This window comes from Engystomops pustulosus, chromosome 3, assembly GCF_040894005.1.
Source record: "Engystomops pustulosus chromosome 3, aEngPut4.maternal, whole genome shotgun sequence".
NCBI lineage: Eukaryota > Metazoa > Chordata > Amphibia > Anura > Leptodactylidae > Engystomops > Engystomops pustulosus.
In genome coordinates, this window is record NC_092413.1 from 143,265,165 (window position 1) to 143,287,879 (window position 22,715).

The 22,715-nt window shown below is 40.1% G+C and overlaps 2 protein-coding genes across 5 annotated transcripts in view; both read right to left on the bottom strand.

The window, feature by feature from the left end:
* Positions 1 to 22,715, bottom strand: part of LOC140122018 (major facilitator superfamily domain-containing protein 8-like) — a 69,034-nt gene that overhangs the window by 21,777 nt on the left and 24,542 nt on the right. For 3 of the 4 annotated variants that reach the window (XM_072142364.1, XM_072142362.1, XM_072142361.1), the window contains 2 exons: positions 19,314 to 19,444; positions 12,971 to 15,883 (listed from right to left, as the gene is read on the bottom strand). In XM_072142364.1, the coding sequence (XP_071998465.1) occupies positions 15,824 to 15,883; positions 19,314 to 19,444 (191 nt within the window). In that variant the 3' untranslated portion in view covers positions 12,971 to 15,823. Of the gene's footprint in view, positions 1 to 12,970; positions 15,884 to 19,313; positions 19,445 to 22,715 lie in introns of those variants that run through there. The other variant, XR_011854240.1, reaches the window with a different exon arrangement.
* On the bottom strand, positions 758 to 3,408 carry LOC140122017 (transmembrane epididymal protein 1A-like). The gene is made up of 2 exons (XM_072142360.1): positions 2,161 to 3,408; positions 758 to 2,067 (listed from the first exon to the last, which is right to left on the bottom strand). The coding sequence occupies exon 2, from the start codon at positions 1,864 to 1,866 to the stop codon at positions 1,009 to 1,011; it is 858 nt and encodes a 285-aa protein (XP_071998461.1). The 5' UTR covers positions 1,867 to 2,067; positions 2,161 to 3,408; the 3' UTR covers positions 758 to 1,008.

The following is a 22,715-nucleotide window of genomic DNA, read 5'->3' on the forward strand; positions in this document are numbered from 1 at the left end:
CTCATATAGAATCTGGGCTTCCATGTGAGCAATTTTCACACATGCCGCACAGCAGTATTCCCCCTAAAATGGTTGTTCAAGGAAATCATACATGGCAAAGGATGTGCACTGTGTAGCATTGCCACTTATGGAGTCCATTGTTCTAATGGGGAATACAAGAGGAATACAGAAGAAAAGAAGAATCCACAGAATACCACAAACAAAAACGGCAGTTACCTGATAAAGTCCCTAAAGCTTTAGTCCCTTAATCCTAAATCCCACTTTGGACACTGCACACAATTAGGATCAATGCACGCTTGCAAAAAGCTCGCACACTCACTTTTCTGTTTGCAATTAAATAGGTCAGATGCCAAAAAAAGCCGCTGCAACAAAGATATGTTTTCAAGACTCAACCCCGTCCTGTCAGAGAATAGAAATATAATTTCTACAGCCAGAGACTAAACACCCGACAGGATGATTTCAAAACTTCACTACACTGTTATTATATCATTAGAATAAATGTGAAACATGTTTATAACTAGTTTTACCTGTAAGTGGCAGAGGTGATAGGTCATTAGAGTCATTACACAAAATAATCCCCTGCCAGTCATACCAAGTCTAAATAAGTTGTGAATGTAACACATAAAAAATAATGTGTGGTCTTTTAAATGATTAAATTAGGACTCCGTTGCAGTGTGTGAGAGAGAGAGAGATTACACGTGTACTATTTTTATAACACAGAGTGTATTTCAGGTTATTGGCACCTATTTGCACACTGGGTTGTAATCTCCCGATTCTCCATCCACCAACAATTCATGTCAAGGTTCATGTCCTCATTAAAGATAAGACCAGAAGTGTGGGGTGTGGATCCAATGAAGTGTATATCACAGCCCTAACAATTTTTTTTTTGCATTTGTTGTTTCTTACTATTAACACAATTGTAAATGGCTGTAATAAAATATTTATTATAAAACAATGCAGTGCAGTGCATTAAAATCCCAATGTATACTGTTCATTTTAGCCATCAGATTACAATTCATCTTCTCCCTCCTCCCCAGTGAGCTTTGCCAGTTCACCTTTATCCCCAGCCAACTGGTAGCAATCTCTTCCCAGTCTGTTACCCCAGCGCCTGTGTACAACAAGACTTATACAGAACAACACACCCATTAGCCCTGCATCCAGTGCTAGATGCCAACAGTAAAAGGTGGTAAGAAACATGAGATTTGCAGGATCTCGGGAATCCCAAGCATGTCCTGTTGGTGGCTTATATAAGATAAAAGCCGCATGAAGCAACCATGTCCCTTGTACGTTCACTAGCCACGCTTTAGTAAACCAAAGTCTACGGTGATTTGGCTGCCAGATTTCCACAATCATTATTAGTGAAGTCAAAGCCGTTGTGAGAAATAGAAGATAGTGAACTTGTACTTCCACTGCATCCTTTCCATGACCATGAGACATAAGGAGAAGAGTTGTAATGCAAAAGCCAGCAGTCACTCCAGCATGTTCAAGCAATGGACAACGTTTCTGGAGACAACACTGGCTCACAATATCAAATATGCCACTTACACAGAAGTACCCATACATAGTAGCATGTTGCCATTCATTAGGGTGTTGGAAATGATATTCAGGATCACCTGATCGGAAGAATCGTAATTTCTGAACTCCAGGAGGAAAGAAAAACTCCCCTAAAACAGCCGTAAAACCATAAATCAATTTCATTATTGCTTCTACAGGCAAAGTCTTCCAAAATTTTTGGTTTGTGTAGTTTCGAGGACCATATTGAAGCCGACATCCATTTAGCACCATCCAGGAATAGCGAATAGTATAGAGTAAGCCAAATGATAAAAATGCTAGCCCAGGTGAAATGTGTCCAATAAAGGTCCCCATTGTGAAAACACGAAGACTCGCACTGTACAGAATAAAAAGGTGTCGCTAGGTTCCTCGGTTTCTTGATTCTTCAGTACTGAAGTGAGATGTTATCAGCGGGGTATGCCTGTGAAGGTATGTGGATCTCCAGGAAGTCACTGAAGTTTAAAGGTTTTGAACTTGAGACAGATATTCTGACAAAGCATCCACATTTAGCAGGTTCTGTAGTATGATAAAAGGACTTCCCTTATAAAGAAGGTCAAATAAGTTTCTAAAAACCCACCTGGCATCCACAATGTCTGTAATGGAACTTACGTCTCTCCAATAAACTGTGTTTCTGTATTCCTTTTCTAATGTATTTTTCCGAAATCACAATTTTTTCTGTGGTCCCTTGGATGTGCAATAATCTCTCTCTGGATAGTCTTGAGTAAATCACAGTTTTCTAGGAAAGTTTCTTTGTAGTTATCTTCACTTGTGGGTAGAGTAGAGAAGTAAGGTAAGTTGCTAAACAGCAGCCTCCTCAGGATAGCACTACAGTTCACTCAGATAAGCAGGCGAGGCAGTCAAATAAATGGTGCATTATGAAGAATCAAGCCTCTCTCACTGACAGCAGATTGCAGAGCAACAGAATGACACTAGACACTAGTCGTCATGTGGACACACCCTGCAAGGTGCTCCAAAGCCTGTCACAACGACATCGCTTCGGAAGGGTGTGACATTAAATATGGAAAGGCAAACAAAACAGGTTAAAAACAGAACGCTTATGATGCATAGCTTAAGAAAGGAGGAATACAACAAATGAAGACTAGACAGGAGTGATGTCTAGAAACTCAGGAAACAGATGCATAAATTAATACTCAGTATATTTAAAAGAAGAAAATCAACATTTGGCAGATTCTAAACCCACAGCTTAATTACTCAGTTTTCTGCTGTAGAAAGCTTCTATGTTTAGTTCCAGTGGATAGACATCTGACCTTGTGATGGACATGTAGGTGCACAAGCTTTTAGTATCACAGAGAGTAATATGAGCCGTGTGATATAATGAGCTGTGCCATAACATGACCATGGATAGATTGGAAGTAAACGACTGGAAGTAAACATTTAAGGTTCCTATAGCATGGCAGCAAGCAGATATGTCGAAAACCACAAGGAATTGATACAGAAAGTAAATTGGAAAATTGTATAACTTTTCCTTACACAAACAATATCAATTATTTGGTGGCAGTAGATAACCTCTTTTACCTCTTAACATTGAGTGTCATACAAGCAGGGAATATGGTTTTAAACCCTGTATAGTGAGTGTTAACATTTCAAGTCTTGCAGTCAAGCGCAACTGCAGTATGGGCGACATTATCTTTGATTTGCTTACCAGTTTCCAAGTATCCCGAATCCCGAATATGAATACCAGTATTTTACCAAAAGAATGCAATACAGTTTTATTGCTGTACATTGTATGTGCAAACATACCCTAAAAGTGAAGGCAAAAGAATTTTGAAAATTTCTTTTTTTTTACATTTAGGTCAAATAACTAATACTTTGCATATTTGATCTAAGGAGGTTCCCCCTATTTTGGCACATGAGGTGGTCATTGTCCAAGTAAAATAAGGTATCCTCTTTTTGGAGATCTATTTTCCTTGTCTGTATGAGTCCTTGGTGTTAGATTTTAAAGGGTTTGCCCAGCTCCTTCTGTGGTCCAGAGGCAGCAGTAATGCGGTGACCACAGCCAGGCGCCTGCTACTGCAAGAGATTTACTCGTAAGCCGTTGCGTGAGCGCATATGGTGTGTTTAATAAAGCTTTGATTTGCCCCAATTTTCGGCCATTAGAAAAGCAGTTTTTAAGGTTTGGCTTTTGTGATTTATGTCTTCGACTTGTTGAAAGGATTTTACTTGTCACAGACAGTCATTGGATAATCTTATCTCCTAAGAGTAAATTCACATGGCCGTCTGCGGGGATGTATATGCGGCCGCAATTTTGCGGCCGCATGTACGTCCCCATAGACGGCAATAGCGGCAAGGCGGGGATACAGTGCCACACATGTGGCCGTGCGTGGCCGTTTTCTATGGAGGGAGGAGGGGTCACCCCTCCTCCTCCTCCTCCTCTCCAGCACCCGGCGGTATACCCGCGTGTGAATAAACCCTTAGAGAGATGAATTGTCATATAAACCACTCCCTGCGTATGCAAAGAGTTAATCTTTAGCCTACATTCCTTAACTCTGCGCTGGGTATGGGACTTTAGATACACTTCCCACTGCAGGAGAAAAAAAAAACAAAAAAAGCACAGAGAAATTGCTATTTAATGGACTATGTTATAATGTACTACTATCACCTGCACTATACATTTTTGCAAGAAAAAAACAACTTAGTTATGCTGTTCCACAAGGGTAGTCCCAACTTCTCTGTAAGGAAAAATTTTGTTTATTAAGACGCTATTAAATTGTGTTAAGGTTTTCTATGCCTAGGAAATATGCCGCTGCATTGTTTGATCCTTTAATGCGAATAGCAGATAGGGATAGCACATTTTCTTCCAACCATAAAAATGTCTGAATCGACACATTCCCCCCCCCCCCCTAATGTTTTAATAAAACGTGATCAAAAAGTTTAACACAGGAATCTGACAGTAGTAGTAGAGTTAAAGGTCATCTACCCCCACATTTAGGGGTGGTTGACTGTCACCAAAGGAATGCTTGTTACCTTAGGGCAGTGGTGGCGAACCTATGGCACGGGTGCCAGAGGTGGCACTCAAAGCCATTTCTGTGGGCACTCAGACCATCGCTCCAGGACAGAGTTCACCAAATAGGACCAAATCCACCTGAACTCCCAGACAACTTTAGAGATGCTTCTCTCAGCACTGTATTAAAGCGACATTTTGGCTGTGTGGAACTGCGGGAAAAGCAAGAAGGTGTTGACAGAACTACAATGTATTTGGAGGTCCTCATTGTGGACCCACCATTCTTCTACAGAGAGACCCTGGAGAGAAGCTACAAGCTACGAATTTGCCCTCCTTCTTTCAACTGTTTAAAAAATAAAACTGTTTTAAAAACAGATGTTTTAAAAAAAAGAAAGCTGAGCTCTGATTGGTTGCCATGGGTAACTAGAACAGTTCTTCTCTCAGACACTATTGATAAATCTCCCCCATAGGCAGTTGCTTTCACCTCAGTGTCCCTGTGTTTACACTGTGAGGGGCAGACAGTGCAGCATCTACCATGAGGCCAATTGAGCCTTTGATCACAAGCCAACCACACTGAGTGCTTGGATACGGCACCAGGTTTTACACCTCTAAACTACTATTCCCTTTAGGTAGGGAATGAAATTTCCTATCTAAAGTTCCCTCTTATGTGAAATCTCTCCCGCTAACATATAAAAAAAAAAAATCTCCCCAAAGTGAGGTAAATATAACTCTCCACATCTCATTTTCATATAATGACAGGAGTCACATTTAGTGCTTACAGGGGTGGTGTCACTTCAGAAGTACCGGTTCTCTACTACCTTTGTCTAATACCTGGAAACAAGCTACTGGCTCATCCTGATCTAATTTTTCATATTCAGGTCAGGGGATGTAAGCTACAGAACCAGAGGTACAAACAGTTAAAAATATAGTTGGGAATGCAAGCAGCAGATAAAGATCTGGTTGCTGCATTTTTTTTAACTGCCTGTATGTCCTATTATGTAGCATACAGAAACATGAGCTGGAATGGGATCTGAAAGATGAGAATCTTAACTTTAATATGACACAAAAAACATGTTATTAGGTGCTATATAACCAAAGAGAGATTCAGAAGTGACACTACCCATGCAACCACTAAAGTTGACTTTGTGTCTAATGTGAAAATGAGGCGAGAAGAGTCATACTTGCCTGACTTTGGGGGTGACTTTTTATATGTAAACATGAGATTTCACATAAAAGAGGGGATCCTTAGAAGATTTTTAATACCCTAACTGTGGAAGCTAGCAATTAAGTGGGGTAAAGCCTAGTGACAGGTTAATGGAGTGCCTGCATTCCATAGCAGTAAGGGGTTTACTATGTTTTAGAATACCATCAGCCAAAATATTTTATTTGAAGTGTTTGATAGATATATTTTGTACAACACGGGAATGGTGTTGCTATACTATATTAAGATGTGAATGCAAAAAATGTAATCAATAACAAGTGTAAAAATAAACAGTGTTTCCATCTGATGTTCAATGTAAATGGTCCTTTTATATCACATTTTTTTTGAGTTTTAAAGATTTAAAAAAAAACTCAAACATTGACCGCATAGATTCCCCCATCCCATAATCTCATTTTCAGATGAAAACAAAAGACCATGCCCTGAGGCATCAGAAGAAAAGTGAACTTTTGAGGTAACAACACTGCTCCTTTAAAAGATCAAATAGTGCAGGAGACTGTCTTGCTCTATAGAACAATAACCCTCCGACACAATGTATGCAACAACATCTGTTAATAGAATGGAAGCCAGGGTAAGGCTTTTGGAAGAGCCACACATTAAAGGGGTTTTCCCACAAAATAAAGTTAGGCCCTATTCACAGGTGCTCAGTGCGGAGACCCCCTAAGTGAGCATCTAACAAGTAACTATAGTGTAAAGCAGGAGTCAGGAACCTTTTTGGCTGAGAGAGCCATAAGCGCCACATATTTTAAAATATAATTCTGCAAGAGCCATACAATGGGGCTTACTTACGAATTGTCAGCACTTTTTCCGGATAATCTGACGTTTTCGGGATTTGCACAATATCACTGAACTGGGGATTGTGTTGCACACGATCGGGTTGAGGGACAGCTGCGCTGACTTTCATTTGACAGTAATCGGGGGGCAGCAGTCAGACAATCCGACTGATTCAGATTGAGCTCGGGATTTAACTTTCAAATTGTGTCGCAAGATCAAGCACTTACATGCACTGGGAAGAAGAAGGTGAACTCCGGCGGATCTGAGCGGGGAAGCGACACATCCACGATATCGGGCGCACGATCTTAATGAATCACGGCACAGTGCATTCCTTTGGGGGGGAAACACTGTGTAAATTATAATCTCCCACTGAGGTGATTTCACAACTCTGTGTATAATAACACATCAAGAGGTGAACGGTGGGTCCAGGACTACAGAGGGAGTGATGGGAAATGTAAAAAGCGCCTACAACCTGATCTAAGAATTCTTGCAAAAATTACTTGCAATTGATTCCATCCTCACACAGTGGCACAGGCTAACAATCAGAAGGCAATGATTCCCTGGCCCCCTGTGGCTGACACTACATGGCTGATGCTGTCCACACATTACTATCAGTCGGTGACACAGACTATAGTGACATCTAGTACCTTACAGGATACAATCTGCTCGATCAGGATAAGGATTTCATTACAATTTCTCCCGGCCAACTCCATGCAACACATCTTCACCCTCCGCCCCTAAAAATACCACAGTCACTTAGAGTAAATCGATTTAATTAGTTATTGTATATCATATATAGCGTCCACAAATTAATTTACAGCCCCCTAAGGCTGTGTTCACATGATGCTTTTATATTGTGCTTTCAAACAGAGTACAAATGCATCAGGCAAAACTCATCAAGATATACAAATATGTAATGCATTGCGTGAGGGCAGCCTAATATACAATGTCCTCTAATCTTTCTACGACACCCTGTTATTATTCATTTCCGTACAGTCACCCCTAATTTATATACATATAAATTACCCAATAATAATTTTATATTTAGTAATTAATATTTAATATAATTAATAATATAATATGAGAAATGAATATACAACCCTTTAATTTATTGATATACAGACCCCCTCTGTAACTTATTTAAAGGCCTCAGTATACAGCGCTCCATAAGCATCCAGACTCTATATACACCCCGCCACCAAGTTTAATTATTATAGTTCCCTACAGACACCCCCAGTTTATGTAAGTAAACTTGTTGAGGACTGTATATAAGGGACAGATTTTAATTAGAGTTCTACATATGCAGCCCATACAAGTATCCAACTCCAATACAAAGATGCCCCCAGTTTCATTATATACAGTCCCCCCCTCGCACATATTAGTATCCACCTCCCATGTACAGATGCCTCCCAGGAAAATTATACACTGCCCTTAAGTTATATTATATACAGCCCCTATATTAGTATCCACCCTCCAGTGAATACCCCTCTGCTCCAATAAAACATGTGGCCAGTTTTAAAATAATAAAACTAATACTTACCTACAGAGATGCTGTGCAGGCCGCTTGTCAGTGAAGTCGATCGCTACTTTTGGTGGGTCTTCCTCCGGCAGTGGCTACTTTGCAGGGACGCAGGCAGCGTCATCACGCAGCGCCTGTGTCCTGCACTAGATACGGAGCGACAGTGATGCGGCACAGGGTCCACTAATCTTAAAGGCACCCTTTAATGTCTTAAAGGCACAGACGCACGTAATTATTTTGATGGGCGAAAGCCCTCAGTTCTGCAGTTTCATGGGCTAGAGCACTGCACTTCCTGTTGCTGCTAGATTACACAAAAAGAGGGGGAGGGAGAGAGCAAGGGGTTGGGCAAGACATGTTTTGCACATTGTAGAAACCTCTGAATATGCAGCACTGAGGGGCTCTGGTCAAGCCCTCCAAGGCCCTTCAGGCTCATTGGCATAACTTTAAAATTTGATTTTGGAAGAAAGGAGGCCATGGATAACAAATATAAGAATATTACCACAGTCATGGTGCCTGGATCTATGAGGAGATAAAAATCGATCATTCTTGATTTTCATGGTAGACTTTCTTGAATGTCCACTGTCAAGGCCTTTAAGAGTCTGCTAGTAGCGGATCTTTACCCAACTTAGGGAGAAGAACCACTGGCGCTTTCCACATGTTTTCAGACACCTACCCAGTTCTAGGGCTAATTCATTGACATGCCTGCCTCTAGGATAGCGACCTCTAACTTCTCTAGATTGCATCTCTATGTCTCCCGTTTCATTTCACAGGAATAATAAATGCGATGAGCATTTCTGCGCATATGTCATAACAGCTAATACAGTGATAGCATTGAAAAAATGTTTATTGTCCACAACTGTCCACATTGCATAAAGTAACTACATATCTTGCAGAGAAGGTGGTGGCCATACCTGGAGTCTCACACCAGCAGACTCCTGATGCATCTACAGGTAGAGGGTCTTTATAGGTGCTCTCCAACACCCAGAAGTAGCTCCACCGAGGCAACTCGGCTGGGCGGCGCTTGTAGAGTCATGCATAACTTCCAGCTAGTAGTGACAGACGCCTAGGGAATGGTCTGTGTTCACAGCAGGCTGATCGGCTAGGGGGGATGGAGCGCTAGATGCAGTCCCACAAAACCTGAACAGAACCAGCGACAGCTTAAGCAGACTTTCCACAGGGACCAATTGGATAGTTAGAAGGTAGCTGAAGCCTCTAGGTGTGGGTGGTGGATATAGAATACCCTCAAAACAACTCAAGAATGGATAATTTGGCGGATTCTGCAGCAGCGAACTCTATGCGCATCTGGATTTTCAAGTTGATGGTTACAGCATATTGCATTTATATAACCACATATAATTCATAACCATATAATGAATACAAAGCTTAAAAATACACAGTGTATGTCTGGACTCTTTGTGGATGCATACATGCTTCTTTGTGGGATTTGTGTGTGTTAGGTAACTATATTTTATCACTATTTGCAAAACACTTTTTGAATATTTGTATTTTACAAACAGATACACTGGATTAATGTTTAACAAAAAAACAAACATTGGGAAGAGAAAGGTTCCTTTTACCCATCTTGTGACCATGCATCAGTACACCTTCCCTGACAACCTCTCTCACAATGTTTACTGCCTAGTTAAAGGTGATGGAAACAATTGGGGTTTAATGTTAACCCTTTAATGACAAAGTCATTGGTGCCCGAATGTCCAGGTCAATTTTTGCAGTTCTGTTATGCTCTTCTGATGATATCTTTGTAACAGGTGTGAGACACTGAAGGGGTTAACTGTGGATGGGCGGTATGTTTCCCCTGGGTTTTCCTACTATGCCAGGTCTTAGTGCTGAGGTTGTGTTGTCCAGCACCTTGGACACAGGTGATGGGAGCAGCCTAATCAGGCTGCATAAAGCTGTTGAGCAGAGCTGAGAGCATTGTCTCTCTGACAGGAGGCTGGAGAGCGCACACAGCCCTGACCCCTGACCCCTGTGCCTGGAGCAGCGACATCTTTTATGTTCTAGTGGTGAGTTAGAGGAACTCTGTTTAGTTAGCACCCTGACGGGTAGGATTTTGTATGTTTGATGCCTAAATGTGAAGGCTGTTTTATTTTGTACCTGCTCCTGGAATAAACACAGGCGAGACCTGTTTTGGACTAAAACTTTGCTATCACTGTCTTGAACTGCATCATGTATCTCCGCTACAACGGTCTCTACTGGGCCAAATCTCCCACATAGGTTTATGAAATCATAACAATTTTTGCTTTCTTTTTGCTTTCAATGTGAGACTTCAACTTGATAGGATAGATTTATCAATTATCTGATGTCTAAAACAGAAACACTTTTTTGTAATTCTTATTAATTGTTAACCCATTGTATTGTAATAAGTAGTAAAATTGAATCAACCTTCACCAAATTATGTTAAACATTTGTACTGCCTCAACCTCTTTAGATTTGTGACTCATAGAAACACAATCCTCCTTTTAATAGAACACCAGAACTGTGTTTTAGGTGCCATCGTTTCAAAAGTTATATCTTTTTCGAGTAGGCCTCTGTCATGATGTATATGTACCGTAAGCGCCATCTGCATGGACATGGCTGTATATAGCCATATGGCAGTCGTGAATGGGTAAAGGGGTGTATAAATTAGAGTAAAGTCTGCCAAATAATATATGTAAGCATTCCCCCTTTAATAAATATTGAAAGACATTTGTACATTTGACAGTAGCCCTGTTGTGCTTCTAAAGCCTAGAAGGCTATATTACACTTTGCTATAAATTTTTGCACATTTCCAAACATCCCAGAACTAAAAAATAGGTTAAGAGATTAAGGTGGAGTGTGGGAATGAAGATAAATACTAAGCCCCAAAAGCCATTGAGGAGTTATAATAATATAATAGTGGAGATAGTTATAGGCAAGTTGTGCTCAAAGAATATAGTAGGGACATTAAAGAAGAAAAGGTTAAACGTTTTAAATATACACAAACCTGTTACTTAGGACAACATCAGGATCACAATGATGTCCTTCTATGTTCTGGAAGATTCAGCATTATGATCCAAGAAAGTCATGAAGATGACAAGGAGTCAAACTACTTTGACATCCCACTATAAAGCATTAAAGGAAACCTACTATTTGATTTCAATATGAAATTATGAAGCAAACATACCCATCAGCTATGCAGGATAATATATTGGTTAACCCCCGAGTTGAGTGGTTTTGCCGTAAAAACAATAACATTCAGGAACTTGGGAAAGCTGGGTCAGACTGGCTGCCTACACAAACACATTTGGGCTTATTTACTAAGGGATTTAGAAGGGCATTGTGTCACACGATTGGATTTTGGCGGCGGCTTTCATGCGACACAAATCGGGGGGCGGGCCGTCGGACGATCTGACGGGTTCGCACAAACAGCGGGATTTAACTTCAAAATTGTGTCGCAAGCCAAGCACTTACATGCACCGGGAAGAAGGTGGTGAACTCCGGTGGACCTGAGCGGGGAAGCGACAAGAGCAAGAAATCGGGTGCACGATCTCAGCGAATAGCAGCAGATGTGCATTCTCGCCGGGGAATGCACCTCGGGAAACGCGCGTGGACGTGTAAGTAAATGTTCCCCATTACAACGGAGCTGGACATTACACGGAGCTTAGTCAAGACATGACTAATCCACCTGAGCTGGATCACTCATATACAGCAGCTGGGGGATGGTGCAGCAATTTATTATTCTGCCTTCAGGCATAACCCAGTAATTACATCATCCTCTCGTGCAGTGAATAACTAACGTACTAGGAGAAGCACTGAACCAGCCATAGAAGTGAGACAGCTTCATTATCATAATGTTCTAATTGTTTTATTAGCAAAACCACTCACACTCAGGGATTAGCTACAGCATTCTCAAGGTATGTTTGCTTCATAATGCATCAAATCAAATGTTAGTTTTCCTTTAAAGAACTATTTTGATTTTTTTTCCATTGGAGTACAGTGGATTTAATATGAAGATAATATTTAATTTATCACAACTGCATTTTTTTGAGCAAAAAAAGTTTATTATCCATAATTGCATAAATCTTTGTTAACAAAATTTTGGGCACACAGTTGTGGCATGAAATCTGCGCAATTCTAGACATGTCACTTTTTGGAGCAAAAAAATACACATCAGATATAATAACACCCAACTTCCAAGTTTTCTTTGTCATAGAGGGGGAAAATAAGTATTTCATACAATTTTGCAAGTTTTCCCAATTACAAAGAATGAAGAGTTCTGTTATATTGTTTATTACGAATTACACTGTGCTACATTGGCCGAATAACGACCAATGTGAAAAGAATTCCACAAGGCCTAAGGGTCCCCATCCGCCCTACAATATTTAAAGATAAGAAGGACTATTGTGTTCAGTTTCAACAAATATTGAACAAACGCACTTTTGACTTAATGACACTCACCATGTCTTACCTTCAGTCAACACTGACCTCTTTACAGACAGAAATTACAATAATGGAACAACTTCAATCAACACGCTCACCAGAAGAATTTACCCGCCTACAGGATCGTCTCAACAACGGACCACCGCCACAACGTAGAGCCAGCAAACTGAAGATATTTCTTCGAGACACAGAGGGCCTCAATCTCCAGACAACTAGAGTCAACGAAATGGCAGAAAGGTTCTATGACCGTGGGTATCCCAGACACCTGATTAACAAAAATCTGCAACCCACTACCATGACCCCTTTTCCAAAATAGAAAGGACGTATACCCTTTGTACATTCATTCCACCCTACAGGCAACAAAATCATGAATATAATACAGGGACATTGGAATATCCTTACAAAAGCTTACCCTACCATACCAGCTTTCCAGAACCCCCCCCCCCCCCCCCACCCCCTGGCTTGCACCAGGTGCCACCAGGAAAGATATAGGACCCCCTCCCCTCCCCCCCCCCCCCCCCAACGTTTTCTCAAAACCCCACACAAAGGTATATTGCCATGCCTACAGTGCCCACAATGCACAAATGTCATTAGAGGAGACAAATTCTATCAACCCCACACCAGGAAATCTTTTCCTATAAAGGATTATTAGACCTGCCAAACCACATTCATGGTTTATCTATAAAATGCTGTGTGGACTAATCTATGTAGGAGAGACCACACAATCTGCCAGCTCCAGGATAGGACAACACAAGTCCACTATCAGAATCAATAATCTGCTGTTACCGGTTAAGAGGTGGCAATTCGATTAAATTACTCAAGAAGAGGGAATCCTTTTGGATCCATACTCTCCAGAATATGGAACCTCATGGACTAAACCGTGATTATGACATTTCAAGCTTCCTATAATCATGATTATGTACTGCATAAATATAGTTGTTGCTGTTATTTGTTATTCTTGAAATTTCCATGTAAATAATTACTACTATCCTTATTCTTCAGATCTGTTAACTTTCAAACGGTCTTCAACTCTCAGTAAGATATTGCAGGTTCCCCCTCCATTCCCCTACTCATTCTCCTTCTAGAGACCTTCAAGTGCCCAAACTACAACCAAAATCCACTTATTTACCATTAAGTGCCAACACAACATTTTAAGCAGTAACTTATTGCTACTTGTTCTTCCACATCATTAACTCGTATCGGCCGCCACCAATACAGTTGAAAGAAGGAGGGCAAATTCAGACTCTCGTTGTAGCTTCTCTCCAGGGTCTCACTGTAGAGAAGAATAGTGGGTCCAGCAGGAGAACCTCCAAAGATATTGCACTTCTGTCAACACCTTCTCACTTTTCCCACAGTTCCAAAAAGCCAATGAAATGTCGCTTTAAAACATCGCTGAGAGCAGCATCTCTTAAGTTTCTTGGGACTGCAGGTGGATTTGGTGAACTCAGAGCCATTTCTGTGGGCACTCAGACCATTGTTCCAGGTCAGAGTGCCACGTCTGGCACCCGTGCCATAGGTTCGCCACCACTGTTCTAATCCCTTTCCCTTCAGCTACTCCCCAGTCTTATCTGGATTCTACTTTACATACTCTCCCCCATTCTCATCTCAAACTAGATACCACTCCTCCCCTCCACTTACATATATTCCAAATACTCTGTGCATGCTCCGTTTCGCATAGTGTCCTTGGTAACCCAGTTGGACGAAAACCTGAAGTGTGTGTATTGTGCAACTTCCGGTCTTGCGCACCACACATCATCGCAGCCATAACAACGAATATATACCACAGTGCTCTACGCGCCATTTATACGCCACATCCCATAGTACGGCTGTACCAATCCTAGGTGCCCACACATAATTGCTGTCCAATCCTTTCACCAATCGGCCTCTTGGTAAGATTTTACTCTTCTCTTTCAGCACTGCATACTCCTGCCCACCCGAGGACTAACTTGTATAGCCGTGTCTTCCATGTGTAACTAAGACTAGAGTGTTTTGCCTGCATATACCATAATTTATCTGTTATGCTTAATGCTAGAAATCTGACTAGATCTCTCTATACAAACCGCAGTATCTATAAATAGTTCTAGACATCTCTCAACGCGACTCACTGTTTATTGCGACTATTTATTGTGATTATCAATTGAACTTGTCTTATAGTTCTGATATCTTACTTATCTTACTTATTTGTCTTCTGGGTCATCCACTCAGTAAAATAATCTCTGTATTTCAGCGATTGATAAAGGCTGCAGTGTCATAAGAAACTGGGCATATGTCTAAATAAAGTTCCTAATTGCATATTTGGAGTGCTTGGATTATATTTTTACACTAAAACTGGTGCAATTAATACAGGTAATGAGAGTAGAGTAGGAGGAGACAATTAAAAAATAAAAAAAAAAATAAAAAAAACACAAAGAGGGCGCACGCATTAACATCGCGTTAACGGTTGCATTTTTTAAACGCAAATATTAACAGCTTTTTAACAGGTAAATCTCCCTACAGCTGGAGCAAGGCGTTTTGAAACACATTTGTTAGACGCAACGTGTGACTCTACCCTGAGAGAGACAGAATTCTTACTGGTTGGTAGTTTGTCCAATACTCCATTTCACTCAATAAAATGCAAATCATTTATTTTTTGAAATCATACAATGTGAATTTCAGGTTTCAGATTCTTTCTCTCACAGTTGATTTAGAACTATAATAAAAATTGGTAATCTCGTACCGATAATTTTCTTTCCCTAAACAACGACATCACCACTGGGGTCACTAAGCTGAAAACAAGCGTTGGTGATAAGGGGTTAAAATGATGCATATACATTGTTGTATAACAGGTCTGTGTTGTAAAATTAATTTACCTCCCTAGAGACCTTAACCTGTGTCTGGATTTTTACTAATAAATGAAAGAAAACTGGCAGTATGAGCAATAAAAGACATTTCACACATAATTTATATAATTTAAGACATATTTATGTACATATATAATTTATGTACATATTTACATTGATCTAAGGATTTTAGATTCTTTATGGAATTGGTGAGAACAATCACCGCTAATTAACGAAGAAGACGAAGTTCAGGATTTAGTGGGAACTTGTATAAAGGCTTTCACTACTTTCAGACAGCTGTTTATATAGGTTCCTTGATGGATGGGTAAGAATATGTTTCCATGCTCCTAAGTCGAGATAAAATTGCAGGATTTACACAACCTCAAAGGCTTTTTGTGAGAATGTTGCAAGTTACCTGGCGGCCATCACCAACAATATGACCATGTTCTCTGTAACTTTTTTTTTTCACAGGAGAAAAAAAAAAAAAAAAAAAAACACACTCAAGTCAGTTGCAACCTCTGAGGCCATGCCTTCCAGTCATATGAACAGGCTATTCTTCATAACTATTGTTCCTCTGATGCAGCAGGGTCTACCAGGTACTTGTATGATAGAATGACCATTACCTAATAAAGAACAACACAAAAACATTACAATGGCATTGTTTATCTGACAAATTCCTCAAATGTTATTTATGCTCTGCCTTCGGTTTTTGGTCAAATTAAATCCTGCATTCATTTACTTTTTCTAAAATAAGTGTTGTTATTAACCCCTTAAGGACGCAGCCTGTTTGCAGGTTAAGGCTCGCAACTTTTTTTTAAAATTTGACCAGTGTCTCTTCCTGTGGTAATAACTTTTGAAGACTGTTACTTATCAAAGCGATTCTGAGATTGTTTTTTCCCTACATGTTGTACTTCATTTTAGTGGTAAATTTTGGCTGATAAGTTTTGCGTTTATTTACAAAAAAAAGAAAAAAATGATGAATTTTTAGAAAAATTTGCCATTTTCGAAATTCTAAATCACCGCGTTTTCAGGCAGATAGATTTACCACCTAAATAACTTGCAGAATAACATTTCCCATTTGTCTACTTTACATTTTCATAATTTTTGAAATGTTTGGATAATTTATTTTGACGTCATGCGGCCTACAAATCGAATAGCGATTTTCCGTATTTTCGGAATTGACTATTTTGGGGATAAATACTGTTTGAAATCAAATTTTACATATTTAGCAACAAAACCCCCTATATAACCAACCCATTTTCAAATCTGCACCCCTCAAACTATCAGAAACAGCATTTACAAAGATTGTTAACCCCTTGAGATCTTCATAGTAATTGAATCAAAATGGCGGTGAAATTTAGAAATTTAAAATTTATCAAATTTTGTCGGTTATACGTTCATTTAGCCCTAAAATTTACACATTTCCAAAAGATAAAAAGAGAAAACTCACCATAAAATGTGTTCTACAATTTCTCCTGAGTGCAGCGACCCCCCACACGTGGCCGTTACTTGTGTTATGGGGGCACAGCGAGGCGCAGAAGGGAAGGAGCACCCTGCAGCTGCCAGGATTTTAGTTTTCTGGTTGCCCCCTTTTGAAGGCTATAAAATTTTCGCTTTTCCGTTATTTGGGCCATGTGACGGCATTTTTTTTGCGGGACGAGATGCTTTTTCCAGTGTTACCATTTTGGGGTTGGTATCACCTATTGTTGAAAATTTTGGAACTTTTTTTTGAGGTCATGAGTAGAAAAGCATCAATTCTGTACTGGATTTTTTACTTTTTTTTTTTTTCGTGTTCCCCGTATATCCTAATAATCCTGTTATCTTTATTCTATGGGTCGATACGATTACGTGGGATACCAGACATGAATATTTTTTCTTATGTTTTACTAAATTTGCCAAATAAAACCCTAATGTGGGGAAAAATCTATCATTTTTGCATCGCTGTCTTCCAAGTGGCATAACAATGTTACGTTTTTGGCTACAGAGCTGGTCGATGGCTTGTTTTTTGCGGGACATGTTGTTCTTTGCAACAATATAATTCTGGAGTACATATGTTTTGTTGATCACTTTTTATTGCATTTTTAGTGGGAAAAATCATAATTTTTGGCGGGTTTTTGACGTTTTTTTTTTACGGCGTTCATCATATGGGTTCAATAGTTATTTAGTTTTATTCTATGGATTGTTACGGACGCGGTGATACTATATATGTGGGGTTTGTGTTATGATTTAGACTTTTTTGAGCGTTATATGTCTCTTTATATGTTTTGGGGCTTATGGGCATTTTTAGTGATTTATAAAGTAATTTTTTATTGAAAAACATTATTTTGTACATTTTTTACATGATCCACCATGGGATATGAACAAGCAATCATCTGATTGCTTGTTCTTGATAATACACTGCAATACTAATGTATTGCAGGGTATTATCAGTGCCAGCCTATGCAGATGCATAGGCTGACACTTTGCCTTTAAGATGACGTCACAGACGCCATCTTAAAGGTAAACCCTCCAGGCTTCTCTGGGGTCCCGATCGGACCCCAGAGGAGCCAAAGCAGCGATCGCCCCCCTGAAAACGGTGGGGGGGGGGGGGAGGGCGATCGTGGGGTAAAGACCCCCAGAAGGCATGTTAAATGCCGCGGTCGCGTTGACCGCGGCATTTAACGGGTTAAACACCCGCGATCGGAGCCCACTCCGACCGCGGGTGTTAGCCGGGGATGTCAGCGGTAGATTACCACTGAAATCCCGCGGCTAACGATGCCGGTTCGGCTGCTATACAGCGCTGAATCGGCATCGTCTCTGCGCCGTAGCTTTACTGCGCTGAACGCTAATCGCGGGACTCAGCGCAGTACAGCTACGGCGCGGAGCGCTAAGGGGTTAAAATTGGTTACTTTGTAGGCTCCCTGCATTTTAAGATGCCAGAGTAGGGGGACTTTTAGGGGTTGTCTGGAGATAGAAAAAAAAATGACATATAGCTGAGTGAAACATTAAACTACTCATACTCAACCAATCAGCACTCCTGCACTCCCGTGGGGCCACTATTTGAGAATGGCTACATTGAGTTAGCTGAAACGTTGCAATTTCCACTCTCGAATAAATTATTAACCAACACATTAACCAAGTGCTGCTCGTCGGGTGGAGCTTTGAGTCGGATCCCCTTGAGCCTGCACCCGCCTTGGATCTTAATCCGTTACTTCACTGTACCGCCCTTCACTTTTGCTGTTTGGGCCACTATTTGTATATAAAGGCTGGCGGTACTATCCCATCACGGCCGTCCGGCTGCTACTGCCTGAATTCTAATGGTGGTGACGGCACCACCAGAGGCCACAAGTGACAGCGGGCGCTGCAGGAAAATGGATGGTCCGGAGGAGACGAGTGTAAGTAATTTGTTGTTATTTTAAGCCAAACCCTCCTCCATCTACCAGCTATATATCATTTTTTATCCTCGGACAACCCCTTTAAATTAACATTACCAGATAAATATTTTGAAAAGTTTTTCAAAAGTTATGTGAATTATAATCATCTGTAAAACTCAATTATAAAATGAAAATATGTTTTACATGGTGTTAAATGGAAAACAATGCCTCCTTTTTCTACCTTGAAAGGCAGCCCTGTTAACACCATGCATGACTAACAAAAAGCCTAATAATATAATGGGGGATTAAGCCAAACCAGTATATCTATTCTAGAAGGAACAGATCCCCAACTGTAGACAGCACTGTTTTGACCTGGTTGGGACTCTTCAATACAGTGTAGTTTTGGCTGAGTGAGAGGCTGTTGACTAGGGTCAAGAAGAAAGAGTTCTCCTTATGGAAAGTTTACCAATCAAGGCCACCTTATAAGCATGTGGAACACATATGTGATTTTTGCATATTTTGCAAAATCCCCTAGTGGAGCATCAATGGCTAGAAGAGTCCAAATGCCTATGAGGTAGCCTTAATTGGAAAAAATCTCCATAAGGAGAACTCTTACTTCCTGACCCTAAATAAAATGTACAAATTCTAAAATAACTTTTTAAAAAGGTTGAAAAGAACAAGAGATGCATGTATTTCTTACACTGATCAGTAGCAGCAGACCCATCATAGTGCCCAGCATAATATACAGATTTTGTGTTAAACCAGCGGCCCACAATGGTCCAAGGATTGTAGCCAGACCACCAACAGATCGTCGTACCCCATGATTGAACCCTAAAAAATGATACACAAAAATAAAATGTTAATGGAAATTCCCATTAAATTCATAATCTACAGATACAACCTTGACCTGTATTGTAAACATTGCAAAGTATAATGATGTGTTCTATGCAGTATATGTGCAGACATTCCCCGACTTATGGACGACCATTGGTTACAGACAGACAGACAGACAGACCTTTACTGAACTTTAGCCTCAGGCTGCAATGATCAAATGTACAAGTTATCGTAGTCTGATGTAAATTACGGTAAATCTTGATATTCCTCATAAACAGTGAAATAATAATACACAAAACAATTACAAAAAGGTTATTTACTATTTATATTTTACTGTTATTTATTTACAGTAGGAGACCCAAAAGTTTCTTCCTAAATAGTTAGATCTTCCACAGTCATTATGATTTGCATCATCATAGAGATTTTCTGGTCAAAGTAAGGCTGCATTCACACGACCGCAAGGGGGGCGTATATACGGCCGATATACGTCCCCCATAGACGGCAATGGGCGCGCGGCGCCCCACGGGAGCGGTGCGGTGCCGCACCGTACCGCCCCGTACCCCGTGAAAAAATAGGACATGTCCTATTTTATCAGGGCATACAGCGCCGTGCGCCATGTATCCCTATGGAGAGGGGCGGGGGTGAGCAACGCTCTCCCCGCGCGCTGCCGTGTTCCCCCCGTGCTACGGTACGGCGGGCACCGGTCGTGTGAATCCAGCCTAATAGTAGATCAACCTGTAAAGCAAATCTGCATCACACAGTTCATAAGTGCAAACAACATTGCAGAAAGCTATCCAGGAATAACAGCTTAACATTGCCTGCAACAGTCTAAGTGAATTTATTTTGGACATAAACCATCTATACTATTGAGTAATGTGTAGACTTAATCTGTTAGATGCTGTAGTCAAACACAGAACATAAACAGTGGCGGCGCTCAGGCAACGCTATCTTAGCTCCGATTATGCTTTCCCTCAATGATGTCATCAGGGTCAGGGATCTATTGGCATGACAGCTGGTGGCCTCTCAGATGCCTCTAATTCTATCTATCTAACAACAGATTTAACTCTTTTTTGTCTACGTTTATTTCCCTGGACAATCCAATTTCTTTACCTTTTGTTTCGATAACCCCTCCCTGATAAAAAAAAAAAAAAAAAAAAACACACTGCAAGGGCCCCCTTGCCGCTCTCCAGAGTGAGTCTATATATGTCATAGCTATTGTGAATGAATGCACATTCTTATATCCTAAAATAACATAGAAATTCTCAGACATGGCTTTTTATTTATTTTACCTGACAATTTACAAATATGTCTGTTGCAATTGCGAAGTATTTTGCTATAGAAGACAGAGAACGACGTGATTTACCTGCACTAGAAAATGACAGGTGTTCTCTGATTACATAACACTACATTGGATTTGAGAATGATACTTAGTGGATACCATAAGTAGGCACCTCATGTCACAGCGATTCTTAACAGGATATGTAAGGTATGTGGTTGAACAGGAAGCAAGAGTGGAAGGTGTGAACCAGTGGTATGATCTATCCATACAACTTCTAATCTAGCGTTATACAATCTGCTGCTATCTGCAATAACAATCTCCTGTTATATCAGCAAATATTTATTTTAGGAATATGTACAAAATGATGGAAATAGAATGCTGGAGACATAATCTATAACATAGATCAAGTGTCCCTTCTGGATTACATAAGAAGACTAAGTTACTAAAACCTGAACACCGTCCCTCATCACTAATCTGCACATAGTAACTTTATGAGTCATCTCCCAACCCCTCCCAGCTCTTTTAGTAATACCCCACATTCATATCATGAGCACAATGCATTACTTAGTGTTTTATAGCTTCTCCATCATAAAGTGGTAATATTTTCCTACCCCACTTGATCAAACATTATTCATACTTGTGACTATAAAATCATGAGCTACAAACAGGACTTATTAATTCTTAACCCCTCAACCATCAAAGCCACTTTTCACCTTCCTGCATGGCCTGTTTTTCTTTCAAATCTGCCCTGTGTCACTATTAGTGGTTATAACTTTGGAACGCTTCAACATATCAAAGTGATTTTGAAACTGTTTTCTCGTGACACTTTGTACTTCATGTTAGTTGAAAAATTTTGGTGCCATGTTTTGCGTTTATTTATGAAAAATAAGATATTTGGTGAAAATTTGGAAAAAAATTCTCGATTTTCAAAATTCAAAATGTTCTACTTTTTTCACACATAGTCATAACTGCAAAAAATGCTTCATAGGCAACATTAACTGAATGCCTACTTTATGTGGACATGGTTTATTATGCATTTTACGCATGGGGCTTTGAACTTTAGTTGCGATTTTTCACAATTTCATAAAAAACCCAAAATCATACTTCAGAAGGACCTGCTCAGGTTTCAAGTCACTTTGAGAGGCCTAAATAATAATAAAACCCTATAAATTACACCATTGTACCATCTACACCCCTCAACGTATGTAAAACAACTTTTATGAAGTTTGTTAACCCTTTAATTGTTTTACAGGGGTTAAAACAAAATTGTGTGCGACTTTGAAATTTAGTTTTTTTTTTGCTAAATTAATGTGTTTTTCCATAAAATGTACAAATTCTCAGTGGATAAAATGCCAAAATGCTCCACAAAGTTTGATACCCAATCTCTCCCGCGTATAACAATACCCCATATGTGGTGGTAACCTGCTGTATGGGCACACACCAGGGCATCGAAGGGAAGCTGTGCCATTCAGAGCAGATTATTCATTGTCCCTTTTTATTGGCTATACAATCTTTATTTTTTTTGGCAATTTGCACATATAAGGGCTTATTTTCTGCGACATTAGATGCACTTTACAAATACCGTATATACTCGAGTATCAGCCGACCCGAGTATAAGCCGAGACCCCTAATTTCAACACAAAAAACTGGGAAAACCTATTGACTCGAGTATAAGCGAGGGTGGGAAATGCATTGGTTACAGCCTCCCAGTATATAGTCTGTCAGCCCCTGTAGCATACAGCCTGCCCAGCCCCTGTAGTAGGAAAAAAAAATAACACTGTACTCATCTTTCCGACGTCCCCCATAGGTCCTCTTCTGTCTCAGACAGAAGAGGACCTATGGGTGACGTCAGAAACGTAAGTTTTGTCTTTATGTTTTTAGTTGACTCGGGTATAAGCCGAGTTAGGGTTTTTGAGCACAAATTTTGTGCTGAAAAACTAGGCTTATACTCGAGTATATAAGGTACTTAATTTTAGTAGATTATTAAAC

Coding starts and splice junctions, on each gene's coding strand:
- LOC140122017 (XM_072142360.1), bottom strand. CDS start 1,866: ATGGGGACCTTTATTGGACACATTTCACCTGGGCTAGCATTTTTATCA.